Source organism: Gobio gobio (genome assembly GCF_949357685.1).
Source record: "Gobio gobio genome assembly, chromosome: 21".
Classification (NCBI taxonomy): Eukaryota; Metazoa; Chordata; class Actinopteri; order Cypriniformes; family Gobionidae; genus Gobio; species Gobio gobio.
In genome coordinates this window covers 28,697,510-28,716,855 of record NC_137117.1, presented here as the reverse complement: position 1 = coordinate 28,716,855, position 19,346 = coordinate 28,697,510, and the positions used below count along the sequence as shown (strand labels likewise).

Below are 19,346 nucleotides of genomic sequence, written 5' to 3'. Positions count from 1 at the left end.
TTGAAAACGAATAGCATTATCGTCTTCGTGTAAACTACAAAAAACTGGAATTTGAGGAAACTGTGTCATCATGCGCATGCATATTAGTTCCTGTGTCTCATTTCAAAGGCTGCGTCCTTCGGAGGTCTCATTTGACGGCCTCATATGTCCGATTTCAGAAAACCGTTATTTCTAGTTAAGCGTAAATTGTTGCAATTTCTTTTAGATATTTTACTTTTTCCACTGCATTGTCTTGTAATTCCCCAGTACAGTATAAGTCTACTGTGGGTGATGGCTACAATCTAATATGCTGTATCTTCTTCATTTTGAACTGACTACTCATTAAAAAAAAATGTGTTGCAATTTCTTTATGACTTTGGAATAGTGGTCAGTTTACTGAAGTAGCGTTTTATTCGTTTTCGTGGATCTGTGTGAATGGTAATCATTTTGATATGAGTTTTCTGTTTTTAGTACATTGTTGTCGTGTAAACGTACCCTTAGATTCAACATTCATCCTCGTGTAGTTCCAAACTTGTATGACTTTCTTTCTTCCATCAAACACAAAAGAAAATTCAAGCTGAGATTCTTTCCATCCAATGAAAGTGTACTCAGACTCACCTGAGTAAATGATGACAGATATTTTTGGGTGGACTTATAGTAAGACCTTATCATTGTGAAAAAGAAGTACACTTCAACATACTTTTAAAAGAGTAGCCTTATTGTGGAAATAATATACTTTAAAAGAATATAGCCTATTTGCGAATCGAATGAAAATTGAAAAGAACTTAAGTGCATCTATGCAAGTTCATACTTCAACTGTCTTTGAAATATGGTACTGTCGAATGTATTCATTTGGGAAACTAAAATATACATTAATGTAATTTCTATTGAAACATGTATTCAAATATATTTACACATTTGTAAAGATGACATCATGTATTTAGAATATATAAACTCGAAATGTAATATCACAAATTACACACTTATAATTAAGTACTTTACATGTGCTTATGTGTATAAGTGTATAATTGTTTAAAGCACAAAAATATTAATAAAACAATGAATTTAAAGTGAAACTTTTAATTTGACGTTATTACACTTTTTAAAAGTGCACTTAAGTGTGTATGAAACATACTACTTGTACTAAACTACTACTACTATATTTATACTTTTAAGATTTGAAGTACACTATAAGTGCACATTCAATACAATTAAGTGCACTTCTTTTTCTAAAGTGTTTATTTGGTTTAGAGACATGCTAACAGAGTTCCAAGAAAAGTGTGCAGTCAGTGAATGACAGTGTTAACTGTACAGGTACTTGGCATAAGTAAGTGAGCAATGATGTGCCCCATTTGTTTTGGGATTTGTCTGCCTCTGTATGTGAATTAGAAAGATATATAGTCAATGTCCAGAAATGCATACTATGTAGTATATTTTTGCTTGCACATTAATCATAGCACTTGCATATGTTATATAGCAACACAGATAAAACTAACTGGTGAATTGTTACCATCAGACTGTCTTTTGTATAATTGTTGGGACAACTTCACATCTGCTGGGAAGTAGTGTTCTGATGTATGTGTAGCTTGACTAATCTGAGCCTTGAAAAGGATTCGAGAATGCTTCTAAATGTGCCACATTTATTGATGAACCTAATTAATTATTAACTATTTGTATTGACTAAATGTGGTTACAGTTGCACAATTGGTTACTTTTACCCAATAAAACTACTCAGACTCTATAATGAGCTGTCAAGGACACTTTTGGATGATTCCCATTTCGTTGTCTGCTTGTCGTGATCAAGTGTTTTGGTGTGTGTGTGTGTGTTGAGAGATACCTGTCTTGTTTGTGTAACAGGGTGTGAGAGGTGGCATTGAATTAAGTGACTCGAGAAGGTGAAAATGAAAGGTGAGAGCAAGTATTGAGTTTGCATAGTCTATCACCACAGCTCAGATCTTCAGGTACTCTGGTTTTAAAAAAAGAATAATTGTGGCTGGCATTCTTTAAAACACAACTGAGATTTGAACGGGTTGGTTTAGCTTTCTTGCATGTCTTGTTCCTTAAACGCGTTTCAGTTTTGGAAACAGTGCTTACCTCTTCAATTTCTTTGAATTATTCAGTGCTTCTAGCAGTTAACAGTGTTGGGTAACGCATTACAAGTAACTTGAGTTACATAATCAGATTACTTTTTTCCAAGTAACTAAAATTTACAACAAAATATCTAAGTTACTCTTTCAAATAAGTAACGTAAGTTACTTTGTTTTCCCATTTATTGACTGACAGCTTTCCTGTCCCCATGTTGAGAGAAATCTGGAGTAAATGCAGAGGTGTTGTGTGCGCTGTGTTAACATGATGGTTATTGTAGTTCTAGATTAAAGTGAGCATCCATTTACTCATCTCACTTGCAAAAATAAAGATTCAGTATTCCTCAAAATTAATAAAAACAGTGCAATGCAAACTCAGAATAAACACAAACCTGCAATAATTAAATATATTAAATTACAGAAATACACTTTATGTATTTAATATCACTTTATTAAAGGGATAGGTCACCCAAAAATGAAAATTCTGTCATCACTTGTTGTTTTCCAAACCTGTATGAGTTTCTTTCTTCTGTGGAACACAAAATAAGATATTATGGGTAACAGTTGATGGTAGCCATTGACTTCCATAGTAGGAAAATAATTACTATGCAAGTCAATGGCTCTGTCAACTGTCTGGTTACCAACATTCTTTAAAATATCTTCTTTTGTACTGTACAGGCATACATTTACATTTCCTTCGGCCTGAGGCTTATCTTCTTTTGTACTGTACAGGCATACACATTTCCTTCGGCCTGAGGCTTATTTATTTCACATTTGGTGAGAAAGTACCTTTACATTTACAAAAAACAAAACAAAAAAAATGTAGCAGAAAAAGTAACGCAAAAGTAATGTAACACATTACTTTTCATAAAAAGTAACTAACACAATTAGTTACTTTTTAGGGAGTAACGCAACATTAATGCATTACTTTTAAAACAAACTTTCCCCAACACTGCCAGTTAATTGACAACGACTAAGAGGTAGTGATTCTGGAGATGTTTTAATGCTTTATTGCATGCACATTGGCAAACAGCACACATGTTGACAGCTCCCTGACTCTGTACTGGTCATTAATAATTGTGATTGAGAGCAGGGTTGTGTAAGAAGCTCCTGATGTCAGGTTAAATTAGAGTTAAAAAGAAGGGCTTTACCAAGAAAACAACAAGGGTGCTCATGTTGTGATCAGCATTTATGCTGAAGTTAAACGGAAGAGAGTGGCCATTGTTATTTTGACCTTGTTAATTTTTTTAATCAAAGATCGAAACTTAATTTTTATACATCCGAATTTCAGTTCGTGTTTTCTGTATTTCTTTTGAATCTGTCAGGGAAAAATACCAACAAGTTGTTTTCAAAGGGATCCAATTTGCAATCTCATTCGCTGTCCTTTTAAAGTGTTATATAAATGACTTTTTGTAATGACATTGGGAGACTTTCAGAGCAGACAGAGAGCCTCACAGGAGCATTTCAGACTTCCCAGACCTAGAATGGTCTCTCTGAGCAAATATCAGTGCAGTCAACGCCGTGGCAGCAAGGAGGACATCACTGCTTTTATCCTTCAAAGCTCCAGCGGCTTCATTGTATCAGAAACTGCTTTGAATCCTTAATAGCCTATTTACTGAACCTCAAAGAGCTTAACAAGCAACCACCAGCATGTGTGATATGCTTTTTTTTTTTACAACACTTTTGCTGAAGGCCTAACTTTGCATATGAATACCTTTGTCCTTCTAAATAACACCGGAGGTCGGAAGTGGTAAAAGAGCATGGTGGAAAACTTGGAAAATATGTGTATTGGTAGTTGACACGAAACATTACGGGAAAGTTTGATGTCCTGTGGTGTGACATGCTACACCCTCCAACTGTTTTAAACAGCTTGTTTTTATTCAGTTAGAATTATTATGCATGCTGTTTTGTGAGCTCATATTAATTGAGAGGCTACATAAAATATTTAAAAAATGTATTTCAGCATTTAACATGAACAAGGCAAAAAGGTGAACACTTTTAAAGAAATGGTGACCCAGATGTACACTTAACTTGCATATTAATTAAAAATGTCCATGGGCATGAGGGTTTATTATGTGACAAAATGTCACATAGATGTGATAGAAATCTGTATAATTTTTTATTTTCAGCGGTTTTATAATAAGCAATATCTCACGGGCAAGTGCTGTGGCATCCATAGGCATGAGGCCACAGTTGAAGATATTGCTTTTATACAGTTCAGTCAACAAGAAAAACTTAAAATGAATAAGTTTGCATTTTAAACACAATATTGTCAGTAATTTTGTCTGTTTTGCTCCGCCAACAAAAATAAGGTAAAAAATAAAATAAAGGTGCCTTTCAACACACTCAAGGACATTATACAGTTGAGTGATAGTCATAAAAAACAAGAACGCAATACAACAAAACAGCTGTTTAACATTAGATCATTTAAAATTGATCAGAAAAAGCTAGATAAGTTTTAAGACGTGATTTAAAAGTAGTCAGACAATCACTTTCTTGTAAAAATTGTGGAATAGAATTCCAGAGACGAGGAGCAGCACAGCTGAACGCCTTGGAACCCATAGTGGATATGCTCAATGGAGGAGGTTCTAGTAAATATATGGGTGGCTGAGTCCTGGACCTACTGAAGTTTATGGAAAAGTTTGTGAGGTTACCCAAATAGGAGAGAGTTACAATAATCAATGTGTGAAGTGACTAGAATGTGTACAAGAATGGCTTTTGGGTGTGAGAAATGGACATAGGCGGATGTTCCGTAAGTGGAAATGCAAACTGAGTAACATTATTCACATACGTTTCAAAAGACAAAGTACAATCAAGGATGACACCCAGACTCTTAACCTGAGAAGATGGGGAGGTTATCAATAGAATTATCAATTGAAAGTGAAAAGCTGTTGGATTTTGCTAAATTGGATTTAGTGCCAAGAAGAAGAACATCTGTTTTATCAGTATTTAGCTGGAGAAAATTGTGTGAAAACCAGGATTTGATCTCTTCTAGACAGTCCAAGAGGGAAGAAGAAAGAAGTGTAGAATTTGTCTGGGACAACTATTAATCTTATATTTCTTAAAAATACAACCAAGAGGTAGTAGGTAAATGATAAATAAAAGAGGGCCTAAAACAGAGCCTTGAGGAACACCAGTGGTAACAAATAAAGAGTATGGTAGTAATTAAAGAGACATTTTTAAGCTGGACAAATTGCACTCGGAGAGATAAGATGTATGCCTGTTAAACCAGGTGAGAGGGACACCAGTGATACCTATAGAGCAGGGGTGTCCAATCCTGGAGGGCCACTGTCCTGCAGAGTTTAGCTCCAACCCCAATTAAGCACACCTGTACCAGCTAATCAAGGTCTTATTAGGCATATTAGACACTTCCAGACAAGTGTGTTGAGGCAAGTTGGAGCTAAACTCCGCTGGACAGTGGCCCTCCAAGACCGAGTTTGGACACCCCTGCTATAGAGAATAGTCTATCTAAAAGAACTTGATGGGAAATATAATCAAAGGCCACAAGTTTATCCCGAAAGACTAATGACTAAATGATTAAGTGACTTTAATATGTGAAAAGAGTAGTATGTCTGAATTATATATTATTCATTAAACAGAAGGCAAAAACTACCCAGATGACCTATTACTTCAAGATTCTTAAGTGTGCATCCCATGGACACTTTAATATATGATGCCATGGGAGAGGAGTTGTGAATTGCAGTGGTCACAGTATCACATGACAACATGACAAATGTAGTACATCTGGATTACATTCATGCAACACACATTCATATAAAGAACATACTCATACAGTAGATGAGAGTATTTGGTTTCAGACACAGTCACTCACTTGTTTCATTCCTGAATGAATCTGTTTTTGAATTAATTGGTTAAGTAAAATGGCAATCACTCACACATAAAGGAACTTATTTCGTTTCTAAATGAATCAGTCTTTGAATGAATTTGTTGAAATAAAAACCCAATCATTCACTCAAAAGACTTGTTTTGCTGAATTAATAATTTTTTAAACAATTGAATTAATAATTCAGTGACTCACCCATCTCTAGCAAAGACATACTCTAAAACCCTCACTAATGCACAGAGTGACAGTTTATACACAAACACAGACAAGCGGAGCGATACAAACATGTGGCCATGTACACACTGCAGTTAAATTCGGTTGTCAGTTCGCCAAGATTTAAATTCCAGAAAAAAGGGGATAACCTTTCACAGGTGAGAATGTGTTGGTTTGTGTTTTTATATGCATTAACTCTATATTACAGGTTTTATAGAAACTACGTCTAACCACACAGGCGCACAGTCAACTTACTCTCCAGTGTTCGGCTTACGCATAGCGGCCCATAGAAACAGCCACTAATGCGAAATCTATGTTTATATATCTATGGTAGTGACAACCACATTTACAAACATTCTACACAGTGTGTACAGAACCGAAATGAACAACTAGTTGTTAATATTGAAATGCATATTAGAGGTGTGTACTGTCCTCTGTATGTGTGCAGTGTGTAGCGAATTAGCTCAGAGGGGAAATATTAATAATTATTCATAACTCATTATGATTATTTATGAATATTAAAATCAGTTAATGAGATTAACTTGATTTAGCTACATTAACATTACAATCAATCAATCAGTTCATCCTGTGAACACTCAGTATTGGTTATTAATTAATTCTAAGAAAAGGGTATTTTTCATGGCCATAGAAAAATAATTCTTACTTTGCATTTACAGCGCTTAGAGCGCATACCAAGATTGATAATTTAAGTGACAATTGGTTTGCAGGCAGGGAGTCTGAACCAAATATGTATTGTGCACACATTTTATTAACTACATCACGGACACGACTAACCTAACATAAAAGCATACATACACATCACACATACATGGTAAAATGGGAAGTGAGAGAATGAAGAACCGGATCGGAACAAAAGAATGAAGCTATGGAAACACATTGGAGAACCATCATTGACTACAAGCTCCTTTGTCTGAACCAAAGGAGTTTACAGTTTTACTAACTACACAGCGATTTGTATGTCATACGTTACTTGCATTTAGCCTGAGCTGTTGATGAGCGTCAGTTGTAAAATCACAGGAGAAAGTCTTGATAGTTCGGTCCGATGGTGTTGAAGTTACAATCGATTTCTTCTGCGTTGACTGAAGAAGATATGATGAACTTGCACGGTTATTCCGACTCCAGCGAGGTTGAGGAAGTTGCACATGGCTTGAGGTGTTAGGCCTGCTGGCCCACTGGCCATGTGGTGGGATCGGGTTTCCTGTCCCCCACACACACATGGCTTGATGTGCGTTGCGTGTAGGCCTTACAGCCTGGCTTGCTTGGCCTGGCTGAGAGACAGCCAAGGTGTTTTCGGTCCAGGTCACACCTCTTAGCGTCAGTGAGCCAGCCGTATTCAGGCTTTTGGAAGGAAAGTTTTGTCTCAAGCAGATCATTTGCATATGTAACTGGATTGGTTTCTGATGAAAGAACTATTAAAGATTCTTGTTATACTAATATGTTGGTATATTAGGTATTGACATATCATATACACAATCATTCAGATCTTTAAATTACAACTTCGTAGACACCAAATATGCCATACACATACGTTAACCATATATGCAATTCTTAAGAACATAAATCCAACAGAGATTTAATTAATACATAGACCAAACCCTATAAAAATGAAAAATCATGAGAATGATATATGTTTTTAAATTTCTCAAGTGGTTATATATAGGCTATATGGGTTTAAGAGGGTTTATTTGTCCTTTTCAAAAAGAATTAAGTGGGAGTTACAGCTCTCTGCAAATTCCTTCTGGTTGTAAACCTTATCAGATCCCATGTGTCCTGTAACCAGAGGCCTCTTCTTGCTCTTATGGGTCTTTTGGGGAATGAGTCCATAGACCTCAGAGTAAGTTTTAAAGATTATTTGTTAAATTAGACAAATAATTGGGTCTGATTTGTCTCAGTCGCTACAGGTGCAATAAAACCACAGGGTAAGTGGTATGAGCTTTGACTTTTTTGTTTGGCCATATCTTGCTGAGACAGAGAACAAGAACAAGCCCATAATAAACCGAGATAAAACCAAATGGTTAATATTGAAAACACGACCAAAATGTTGCAACCCACACCTGCCTAATTTATTAACTCCATGAACTAGATCTCTTTAGGAGTCAAGCTCAAACAACAATTCAAGCTCTCAAGCAATCCCACAAGATGCCAGAACTTTGCTGTGGTTACCATGCTGTCAACCATTGCAATTTCAGGGGTGAGTCGTGTTTCGTTTACACACGAAACGATACTTTAGGGGATTCAGTTCCCGTATTTAAATGCGGTTGTCATTGTCAAACTTTACAGTTGCTGTGTCCCAATTCGCCTACTTATACTACGACCTAAAAATATGTACTCTTTTTGTGAAGAAAAAGTACATACTTTTGAGTGTGTAGCAGAAGAGTATGCAAGCTTTTGGGACATACTACTCCGTCATCTTTAACGGACTCTGTTGCTTAGTTACGTGAATCCCGTCACCGTTTAAACTGCTCTGTCAATCGTCACAGTTAAAATCCTCCACATTCAGTTTAATTTCCTACTGTATCGAAGAGAAATGTAGTAGCACGTTGATCTGCCATTTGTAGGTCTTTAATGCAGAGACTCCCGTCATGTGTTTGCAGTTTAAATATAATAATGCATTTAAAAGTTAATGGCCAAACGTATCATTACAAAAGTTCACAATGCTGCTACAGGAAAAATATAATGTGGATAACATTGAATAAATATCTTTTCGTCAGGTTTAATACTCATAATTGATCACTCAAACCCCTCCTCACACATCCGCCATGTTTGTAATGGGTTCCTCGTCCAACAATGGGTTGTGGGCAATAATAGCCGTTAGAGTGTGCGTCGATCTGCACTTTGAATTCTGAGCGGAAATAGTAGACCATCTTTGGAATACTCTTTTCAACATACAATGATTTGGGACATTAATTCTATTTCCGAATACTATTTAGTACGGATAGAATTGGGACACAAGCACTCTTGGAATGCTCCTCAGCCAATCAAAATTTAGAACTGAAACTATAGTATAATGATGTTTGTGATCTCAGATTAGATCAGCTCATTTCCTTCAATTCCTGTCTCTTAATGGTAATACTGTGATTCCTCTTTATTGTAAGTCTTTTCTACAACACAAAGGAACTTTTTCCACTTGGCAAAAAACATGATTTGAAGACTCTCCATCAAAAGCTCAGCCTGCAAGAGAAAATTCTGGTATTTGCTTAAGATTTCCGTGTAGCCAATTCATTTTCCCACTCTGATATTCTGGAGTCAACTGTTTGAAATTCCACTAAAGCTCCACTGAAGGTGAGGGCTAAAGTTCATCCTCTGCTGTCCCATGTGGAGGACTGTAAATGTAGTGATCTGTATTCACTCAGCCTGTAGTTAGAGCCTTCTTTCTGCATGCCGACAGCAGCACTGAAGCTCTTATGTTCCCGACTCCCTGCTTAAAATGCTAGAGCTACATATTCAGAGTGAGTGCGTGCTCTGGCCCTCAGCTGCTCCGAGCGGAGAGGACTATTTCTGAATGTAAACGACAGGTAAATGTCCCAGCGGGTGTCAGAATTTTCACAATGTCCTTCAGTTCAGGCTGCCTGCCTACACATTCAAAGACCCTCAACCCTCTTTTCTCCAGTCTTTTCAAACGGACCCTGAACCAGAACCCTCAATATACAGAATGGTCTTAGTAGGTCTTGTACCATTTAATTAAGTTATATATTTGAACAATGGGAAATGAATTTGATTCAGAATATTTAAATGTCACGATATTTTACATGTGCATGCACCAGCATATTTCAATCAGGCTTCATTAACTTCAGTAATAAATCCACAGCTTTTATATATTGCTGTAGCCAAAGTGATGGTCTATTAGTTTTTCATTAAACATGTAAATTTTCAGAACACTTCAGTTAAGCCTTGATGACTCAATTTGTCAAAATATTACTGAAGCCCAAAAATAAGAATAATAAGAAACAACATCTTTTAACCAATCAACAGTGAACAAGAACACTTAAACAAGGCTGTTCCTTTGCACCCGTTCACCCATTACTTTCACATTTAAACTATTGTTTACTGCAAATTAAATATAGTTGTAACATAATTCTCACCATTTTTTTAAATTCATTTTATTTATGCAAAACATTTGTTTCACCTATATTTACAACTTCCCAGAAATCATGCTAAGGACTTATTTGGTTTTAGTATCACACCATAATTCATTCAGAACTCTTAATCTGATATAATGTTCCAGGAAATGGAGGAACATCTCCAGACGGATCGGATGGGATCAGTCATCCCATGTACATGTGCTCCTCAGCATTTTTGTTCATAGTCGATGCACAAAGTGTCTTTATTAAAGTTGTTTGAAGACGATCAGGCCCCTTTTGAAAATCCACATGAACAGGAAGCCAGTTTCACTACATACAGTAGGAGAATTAATATGTTCTTCCGGAGACATAAGAACATCCAAGAATATTACAGTTGATGATTATTTCAGGAAAGGTATAGCTGGTTTGAATGCAGTCCACACAAAGGGATACGAGTTTAATTATCCAGGACTCACTGAGAGGAAACAAATATTTGACAACTGTCAGACAAAACAATGAAAGAACCAGCAGTTCAACGCCCACAAAGAAAGTCTGGTGTCCGTGTTACTCAGAGAAAGTCGGATTTATGAGAAAAGGGCTCCATTTCAAGTCATTAGACACATGTCTGTTGGTTTAGAGTTGGGAAAACTTAATTCAGCTTGTCGTCTTGGATATTTCCCTGAAAAAGTACAGTAAATAAAAGATGGATGAGTATTCCGAAAACAATCTGAGAATGATTTCCATGTTAAAATAATTAGCAACAACATATCTTGCAGAGATTATTTGTAACTAAATATGATTGGAATTATTAGAATTTTACCATTTATACACCTTTGAAATCCATAATTTGTCAGTTTTCTATTGGTCATTTTACATCTTCACTGAATCACCATGTTGAACAGGCAAAAAGGAGGAATAAAATCAAGAAACCTTTATAAAGTTCCTCCGTTATGAGCTTTCCAGTGACTCTATATCTGCTACAAGGATGTATATGGGTGGGTATTCTGAAAAAAAAAAAAAAAAAAGAAAATAAGGGGAAAAATCATACCGAGGCTATGTCCACACTAGTGCGTTTTTGTTTTAGCAGCGTTTTAAAATGAAAACGATCCTCCTCCATAATGGCATTTCAGAAAAGATCTCCGTCCACACTACACGACCGGAAACGCATGTCACATGACTATTCATGCACACAAGTGTAAACAGTTGCCGAATACTCTAATCCATGTTATTGCTTACACGGTCCTCGAGGTTGGTCTGTTACAGAGCCATTGAGAGAGACGGCTCTGGTCTGTTTTTCGTCGTGTTCCGGTAGCGTAATGGTCATAGGATAGGGGCTTGATGAATCAGGGAAGGATACGCAATAAAATATGCAAAGACCCAATACAAAAGTCTTGAAAACTGGATGCCAGGTGCAACCGTATCAAAAGTTATGTGTTTTAAAACAAAAACGCACTAGTGTATGGCTATGTCTACATTAATCCGGATACATTCGAAAACTATGCTCCCTGTCCACACTAGCATTTTACAAAAGTTGCTCATCCCCATTGAAACATCTGAAAATGCTTAAATCACCTTACTGCCCATGCGTAAAACATACTAAAAGTTCACAAGATGATACCGAGAGAGCAGACAGACATAATAAAGTTATCACGCTATTCTTCTGGCACAATCATTTTATTAGCAAAATATCCCACCACTCAGTGTTGCGTCCAGGTTGCACTCAAAATCGCATGGTCCAAAACGCAATTGTCATTATGTTTTGCCGCAGGACAGCAATTGCGAGTACATTTTCAGTCATCTTTGCAGGAATGCAATATGAAGACTGTGCAAAGAAAGATTTCTTTTTAGCAACACTATGAAAGTAGATATCTATGGGTACAATATGCGCCACGACTAAAAATGCATCATCGTTTTTAAATACCTCAGTTTTCACGGTCTAAAAATGTATCCACTTGGGAGAGTGTTTTCAAAAAGCTCTGTTTTCATTGACAAAAACTCCATCTCAATGTGGACGGAAGGCCAAAATGGAGAGAGAAAGATTTTCAAACAAAACCGTATTAGTGTGGACAAGGCCTAAACAGGGCCTGAGTGTTTTTTTCTGTTCTTAATTAATCCCACCAGGAGGCACTTTACATTCCAAATGGTATTTCATAGAACTTTTATAGAAATTACCATTGACCATATTGGCTACTTGAAGAAACCCTCTGATTGGCTATGATTATTTGCCGATGTGTCATTTTCTGCTTGACAGAAGTTACATGACCGAATCACTGTTATTTTAATAAATATTGGATTTCTTGTGAGCTAGAGCAGTGTGCAGGTCTTCTATTTTTATAATACGTCCAGTTTCCAACACACCTGCCTGCAGCCATTCAGGGGCATGAGGGTGGTTTATTTATTGTTCTGTATTCTGTTCTTTATTAACAAATTATTTCAGCTAAATAAGCTAAATAAACAACAGCACAACACAGACACACATTCAATCACATCATGCAACCATACACCGCACCACGAAGACTCATGTATTGTTCAGTAGCTTGAGTATTGTGTGTAAAGTAACAAGGAATGCTTTTAGGTGTTCTAAATCTCACCCTGGTGGTTTTGATCTTGTTTCCGGAGTAGCACATCCAGCCAGAGTTATCTGGTAGAGTCTTGCATTCCTCTCCCTCCAGACACGGCTCCATCTCACACCACCACTTCCCAATCACTATGGAGGCTGCAAGCAGATCATAATTGAGTTAGACTCTTCCTCGCAACTGACTTAAAAAAAAAAAAGAGTAAGGTTCCAATCTCCATCCTTGACTGCTCCTTGACCATCTGACAAATAATGTTTACATGTCTAAGGATGCTTTACTGACTGCATCACTCCAAATGTTTTAGGATAGATTCTAAGAATTTAGACTTAAAATTGTCTAAATTAAATTCAAATTAATAAATAAATACAATAAAATAAATTTAATATTTCACCCAAAAATTACAATTATGTCATCACTTTCTCACATTCATATAATTCCAAACCTGTATAATTTTATTTCTTTTGTGGAACATAAAATAAGATATTTTGAGGAATGTTTTGTGTGTCCATATGGAAGTCAATGGTGAGGAATTTTTTTAATTTTTTTTATTTTTCAACCTCTATATCTTTTTGTGTTTTGCTGAAATTCCTTCAAGTTTGGAACAGCATGATCAAAAGCAAATGATGACAGAATTAATTTTGGGGTGAACTATCCCTTTAAATTAAATTAAATTACAAAAATTTTAAATAAATAATATAAAAGTACACTCTTATGGGGAAAAAAATTCAATAGGGTTCTATAAAGAGCCCTAGGTTCTTGACTTGATTTTAAAGAACCCTTTATGGCAAAAACGTTTTATATAAGGATAAATGTCTTAAATGATTGCATAATACTGTCATGTTTAATGGGTTAATTTTTTCTTCTAGAAATAAGGTATGTTTATGAGCTATTTAATTTATTATTATTAATAATAAATGTAATTAAAATGAATAATGAATACAAAAAAAACCCAATTAAAATTAAATCCATAAATTGATCCTATGGGAACCCCTAAAGGTTCTATATGAAGCACCTGACAGAACCCTTAAACGGTCCATATAGAACATTTTCTTGTTAAAGAGTATACATAATAATAATTAAAAATGTATAAATAATTTGATTTATTCAATAAACATACTATATAGCACACAGTATTACACATAATATGCATTTATGTATTTATATTTATTGTAATATGTGTTTTGTCATGAGAAGGATGGTGTCCTCCAGCAGAGTCTGCTCTTTTCAATTATGTTTTTCTCCCTCTTGAACATTTTTTGCACTTTTTTGTTCATGCCACAGTCACCTTTGGCTTGTTCATTGGGGCTTTAAGGTACAATTTTCAATAAAACTGCTGTGAAACAATCTGTTGTGAAAAGCGCTATACAAATAAAATCAGCTTGACTCTAATGTGCTTGAATAGCCTCAGTGGATGTCTGTGGTCAGTAGGAGCAGAGCCATTTCACAGAGGGGCACTTTATGAAAAGTATTATTCTGAAATGAAATCCTATGCCGAATCGTTCACTTAAATCACCTTGTAGTCTTAGGAAATCTTGTGAAAAAAATATATATATATAGTCCACATTCTATGTATATAATGAAGGTCAATCTACTGACATTACAATGGAAAGTATTACGTCGTTTCAGTTGCTTGAGAGAAAAGCATTCTTGTAAAAAACTATAAATTTTTCCCACTTTGTGAAATTTATGATAATTACCAGATGGAGACCAAGTAGAGACCATTAAGGAAGCAGGTGCTCAGGAGTTTGAGAACATCTTATCTTTGCATCACTATGAATATGTTAGAATATGATACATTAATGCATCACTGTAATGCTGTCACATTGCATTGAATACCAAACGTCTATGGAGAGCGTGTTACTTGAAAATATAGTAGCCTACAAGGCGTTTATAAGGCACTTATATATTATTAATATTCTGACAAGTACTCAAAGTTTGTGACTTACTCCATTTCCGTGATAATGGCAATGAACTTAAGTCACATTCATTAATATTGCAAAACCCAAAAGCACTCAACCAATAGTTTTTGCGAATAGGCCTTTAAAATTTAATTTACCTGTGCTCAACACTTTCTCCATGGATATTTTAAATGGGTGAATAAAGGTTATAGACTTTGCTCATATGTATAATAGTCACAGCACTGTATGGCTGAGGCAAATCTAACACTGTTCTGGCTACAGAGCAATAAAAAAAATCAATGGAAAACAACCTCAGGCAAGGGCTCTGTGTTTTGATTAAAATTTACTTTTCTAGGTCTCTTATCCTCCATAAAGCAAACAAAGCATCTCATACATAACATGTAGCGTTCAATGTCATGTATTCCTTTGACAGAAAGATAGCCTTCAGCCTCATATCCTAGAATAAAATGAATGAGAAGAGAACGAGAACATGGACCAGTTTTAATGGCCACCATCTCAGTAAATGTGTCATCTCAGTTTAACTAGGAACCGTAAAATGCATCAAAAGTAGCCTACAAAGTGTAACAATTACTTTTAAAATATTCTACTTGGATAAATGTTACTGCTGCAAGACCATAATAAATGAATGTAAATAGTTACTTTAGTTCATGTCACTGCTGCAATATCTAAATATACATAAAAAATTATATTTCAACACATTTATATAAAATATCATAGTTACATCAGTTCATGTTACTGCTGCAAGACCTGAATATAAATTAAACAAATATTATTTCAATACATTTATATAAAATATTATAATTACATCAGTTCATGTTACTGCTGCAAGGCCAAAATAAATATCCTAAATGGGATTTTCTTCAAAAAGTGGACACTTCCATAAACTTTCTTTGCAAAAACTATATTTTTTTTAAGGTAAAACAGCAACAACAGGAAGTTTCAAGTAAGGTGGTTTCAAACATCTGTATTTTCCCCTGTTGCTTTAAATAAATAAATAAAAAATAAAAAATTCAGAGTGCAGACGACCCTTGTGTGTTTTTGGTAAAATAACAAATACAGAAACAACACGCACAAATACCAGGGAAAAAAAAGTCACTTCCAAACACACACCTCTGTCTCGAAACAGAATAGACAACACATTGCAGGCTGAAATTATGGAAAAGATATTTCCCTTTGTTTCTACTGGTGCTGCTGTCTTCTGTTGTGCTGTTAACTTCCATGTGTTTCCCCACCCAGACTCTATTTATTATAAAATATCTAAGCACAACAGCTATAGTTTTAAAAGAAGATTAGGCTAAATATATTGTAAATATATTGAACATTTACCGGCCACTTTATTAGGTACACCTGTTCAACTGCTTTTTAACACAAATATGATCTAATCAGCCAATCACATGGCAGCAACACAATGCATTTACATGTAGGCATGTAGACTTGTGCTGCATCCAAATTCGCCTGCTTATACTATGCCCTAAAAGTATATGTACTGTTTTTGTGAAGAAAAAGTACATACTTTTAAGTGTGTAGCAGAAGAGTAGGCAAGCTTCGAGACATACTTTGTCATAATTGCATTTTTAACAGACAGCTCTGTCGCTTAGTTACGTACATCCCGTCACCGTTTAAAGTGCCATGTCAATCATCTTGTCACAGTTAAAATCCTCCTCCACATTTAATTTAATTTCCCACCGTTTCGTAGAGAAACGTAGTAGCACTTTGATCTGGTTTCCTGCGGAGACTCTCCTCATGTGTTTGCAATTTGCATAATGATGCATTTAAAAGTTAATGACCAAACGTATCATTACCAAAGTTCACAATTCTGTTGCATATCCTCCATGTTTGTATTTTTTATTTGTGTTTCTAGTTCTAATCGAATTCTTGTCCAAAGCGAAATGGGTTGTGGGCAATATTAGCCGTTAGAGTGCGTGGATCTGCACTTTGGAATCTAAATGGGAAAAGTAGACCATTCGGGTATATTGGAATATTTCAGCATACTACGATTCATGCGACATACTAATTCTAATTTTGAATACTATTTAGGACGGATAGTGGGACGCAGCATTGGTCAAGACAATCTGCTAAAGTTCAAACTGAGCTTCAGAACGGGGAAGAAAGGGTATTTAAGTGACTTTGATGGGCTGGTCTGAGCATTTCAGAAACTGCTGGTCAACTGCGTATATTCTTATACTCAAAGATTTCTAGGGTTTACAGAATGGTCCAAAAAAGAAAAAGTATCCAGTGAGTGACAGTTCAGTGACAGGTAAAAATGCCTTGTTGATCCCAGAGGTCAGAAGAGAATAGCCAGACTGGTTTGAGCTGATAGAAAGGCAACAGTTACTCTAATAAGCACTTGTTAAAACCGGTGTATGCAGAAGAGCATCTCTGAACGCACAACACATCGAACCTTGAAGCAGAAGACCACACCTGTGCCACTCCTGTCAGGTAAGAACAGGAAACTGAGGCTACAATACACACAAGAAAATTGGAAAAAATGTTTTGATTTCCGCTGTGACATTCAGATGGTAGAGTAAGAACTTGGCGTAAACAACCTGAAAGCATGAGAGCCCCACCAAAATATGCATCCAAATAAAGACCTCTATATACACTGAATTAATAATAAATTGTAAATGTTTTCAGCAATATATTTTTCTGATTTTCTAGACTTTTTAAGTCGTGAAGTGAGCAGGATATATTAAAAGGATGTGCATGAATTTGGCAGGCAAGTATAAACCTTTATTTTAAAAGTGCTCATGTGAATAGCCTTTATATACAGTAGTTATGTTGTGTTTTGTTTTATGTTTGTTCTGAGACTGAGACATGACTTTCCACACCAGAATTCCTACACAACTTGTAATATTCTAAAAAAAAAAACATCTGAGGCAATAAATACTACATTAAGGCAATTCTAAGATGATATTCTATGCTTAGTCGTGTGTACTATATAAGTCTGTCAATCATCATTAGAGCACCGCACGCCACCCTCAGGCTGAATAACGCAATGACATTAGAATTCTGCCCAAAGAGAGTCTAAGTTCAGCTATTAGAATGTAAAGCTTACAAAATGTTAATCATAAGCTAGCGCTAAGACCCAGAATCTGCCCTAATTAAGTTTACGACCAGGAGCTACTGTGACCATATCCATCCCTTTATGACCACAGTGTACACTTCCAGCAGGATTATGTGCCAAGCTCAAATCATCTCAAACTGGTTTCTTGAACATGACAATGAGTTCGCTACACTCAAAAGGCCTCCACAGTCTCCAAATCTCAATCCAATAGAGCCCCTTTGGGATGTGGTGGAATGGGAGATTTGCATCATGGATGTGCAGTCAACAAATCTGCAGCAACTGAGTGACGCTATCATTTCAAGATGTCTCCAGCACGTTGTTGAATCTATGCCATGATAAACCAAGGCAGTTCTGAAGCCAACCTATAAGCGAGGTATACCTAATAAAGTGGCCGGTGAGTGTATGTTCATGTTGGATTAATTTATCCTATTTATCCAATATGTATACTATATAAATGTCTTGACATATTTGCATGTATTTTATTAAATCATGATGCTTACCCTTGATTCTTGATTAATGGCCCTGGCCATTTAAAGAAATCAGCCTCAAACAATGGAAGCCTCAGTCACCAACCATTCGCTTTCATTCTTCTTCAATTCATCTTTTTTTTCCATACAATGACAGTGAATGGTGAGTGAGACTGTCATTCTGTCTAACGTCTCCTTTCCATGGAAGAAAACAAGTCACAGGGGTTTGGAACGACACAAAACGACGAGTAGCTAAATCATAAAAGAATTGTTATTTTGAGGTGAACTATCCCTTTAAGCTATTTAAGTGTGTTAACATCCAAAAGACGACAGACCTCATCTTTTAAAAAAAGAATATCCTAATGAGCTTTACTTGGGGAAAAGGTTGGATGCTCCTCCGCGAGATGCAGTCAAAGTTAATGTTCTTTGATTATCTCGTGGTGCGTTGCGAGTGAGATGTTCTCCCAGAAGTGGTAGTTTACAGCAGCTCGTTTGTCATAAGGACAGAGCATTAATAATGAAAAGCCCTGAGGATCTGAGCTTTTCTAGGGCAGGGACACTGCAAGAGCGACCCTGAACAGAGTTTCTTTAAACATACCACACCTTAAAAAAGCTGCACAGTCTTTTGGAGCACCTTGCAGCTTTACACAGCTGCACAGAGTGTGTTTAAGCACAGCTGCACTGTGCAAGTCCGTTCAACCACTGCACAGCTGCACTGAGATGGTTTAAATCAGTCGAGCATCTGTTACATGCCATTTCACATAACACAAAGCTCTCTGCACTTAAGACTTAAGGTGACATATGCCATGTCTCTTCACCTACCGTCGACACATGAGGGTTTATTCCTGGTGGTTCCTGCTACTTTCCCTGGTAAACAGGAGCACTTCACCGTCTGAGATCTCTCTTCTATCTTGTTTTTGTTACAGCACCTGTGGGCCGCTATCACCTCGCATGTCCCTCCTTCTGTCGGAAGACAAAGCCATTAGACAAACAAAAACTCCTGACTCGCCACGTGAATCTACATTTACAATCATTATCTCATGCATGTCATCTTTCATGGTCCCCTTGTATTGCCACATAATTCATCATGCATTTCAATTTAGACACTGCAGACACTC

General features: G+C 36.2%; 1 protein-coding gene across 4 annotated transcripts in view; it reads right to left on the bottom strand.

The window, feature by feature from the left end:
* Positions 1–6,870: 6,870 nt before the first annotated feature.
* The window catches only part of tafa1a (TAFA chemokine like family member 1a), a 59,126-nt gene continuing 46,650 nt past the window's right edge, over positions 6,871–19,346 (bottom strand). Inside the window, exons 3-6 of one of the 4 annotated variants that reach the window (XM_079802091.1) lie at positions 19,051–19,188; positions 12,794–12,918; positions 11,133–11,206; positions 6,876–10,881 (exon numbers count right to left, since the gene is read on the bottom strand). In XM_079802091.1, the coding sequence (XP_079658217.1) occupies positions 11,180–11,206; positions 12,794–12,918; positions 19,051–19,188 (290 nt within the window). In that variant the 3' untranslated portion in view covers positions 6,876–10,881; positions 11,133–11,179. Of the gene's footprint in view, positions 10,882–11,132; positions 11,207–12,793; positions 12,919–19,050; positions 19,192–19,346 lie in introns of all 4 variants that reach the window. The other 3 variants (XM_079802089.1, XM_079802088.1, XM_079802090.1) reach the window with 3 other exon arrangements.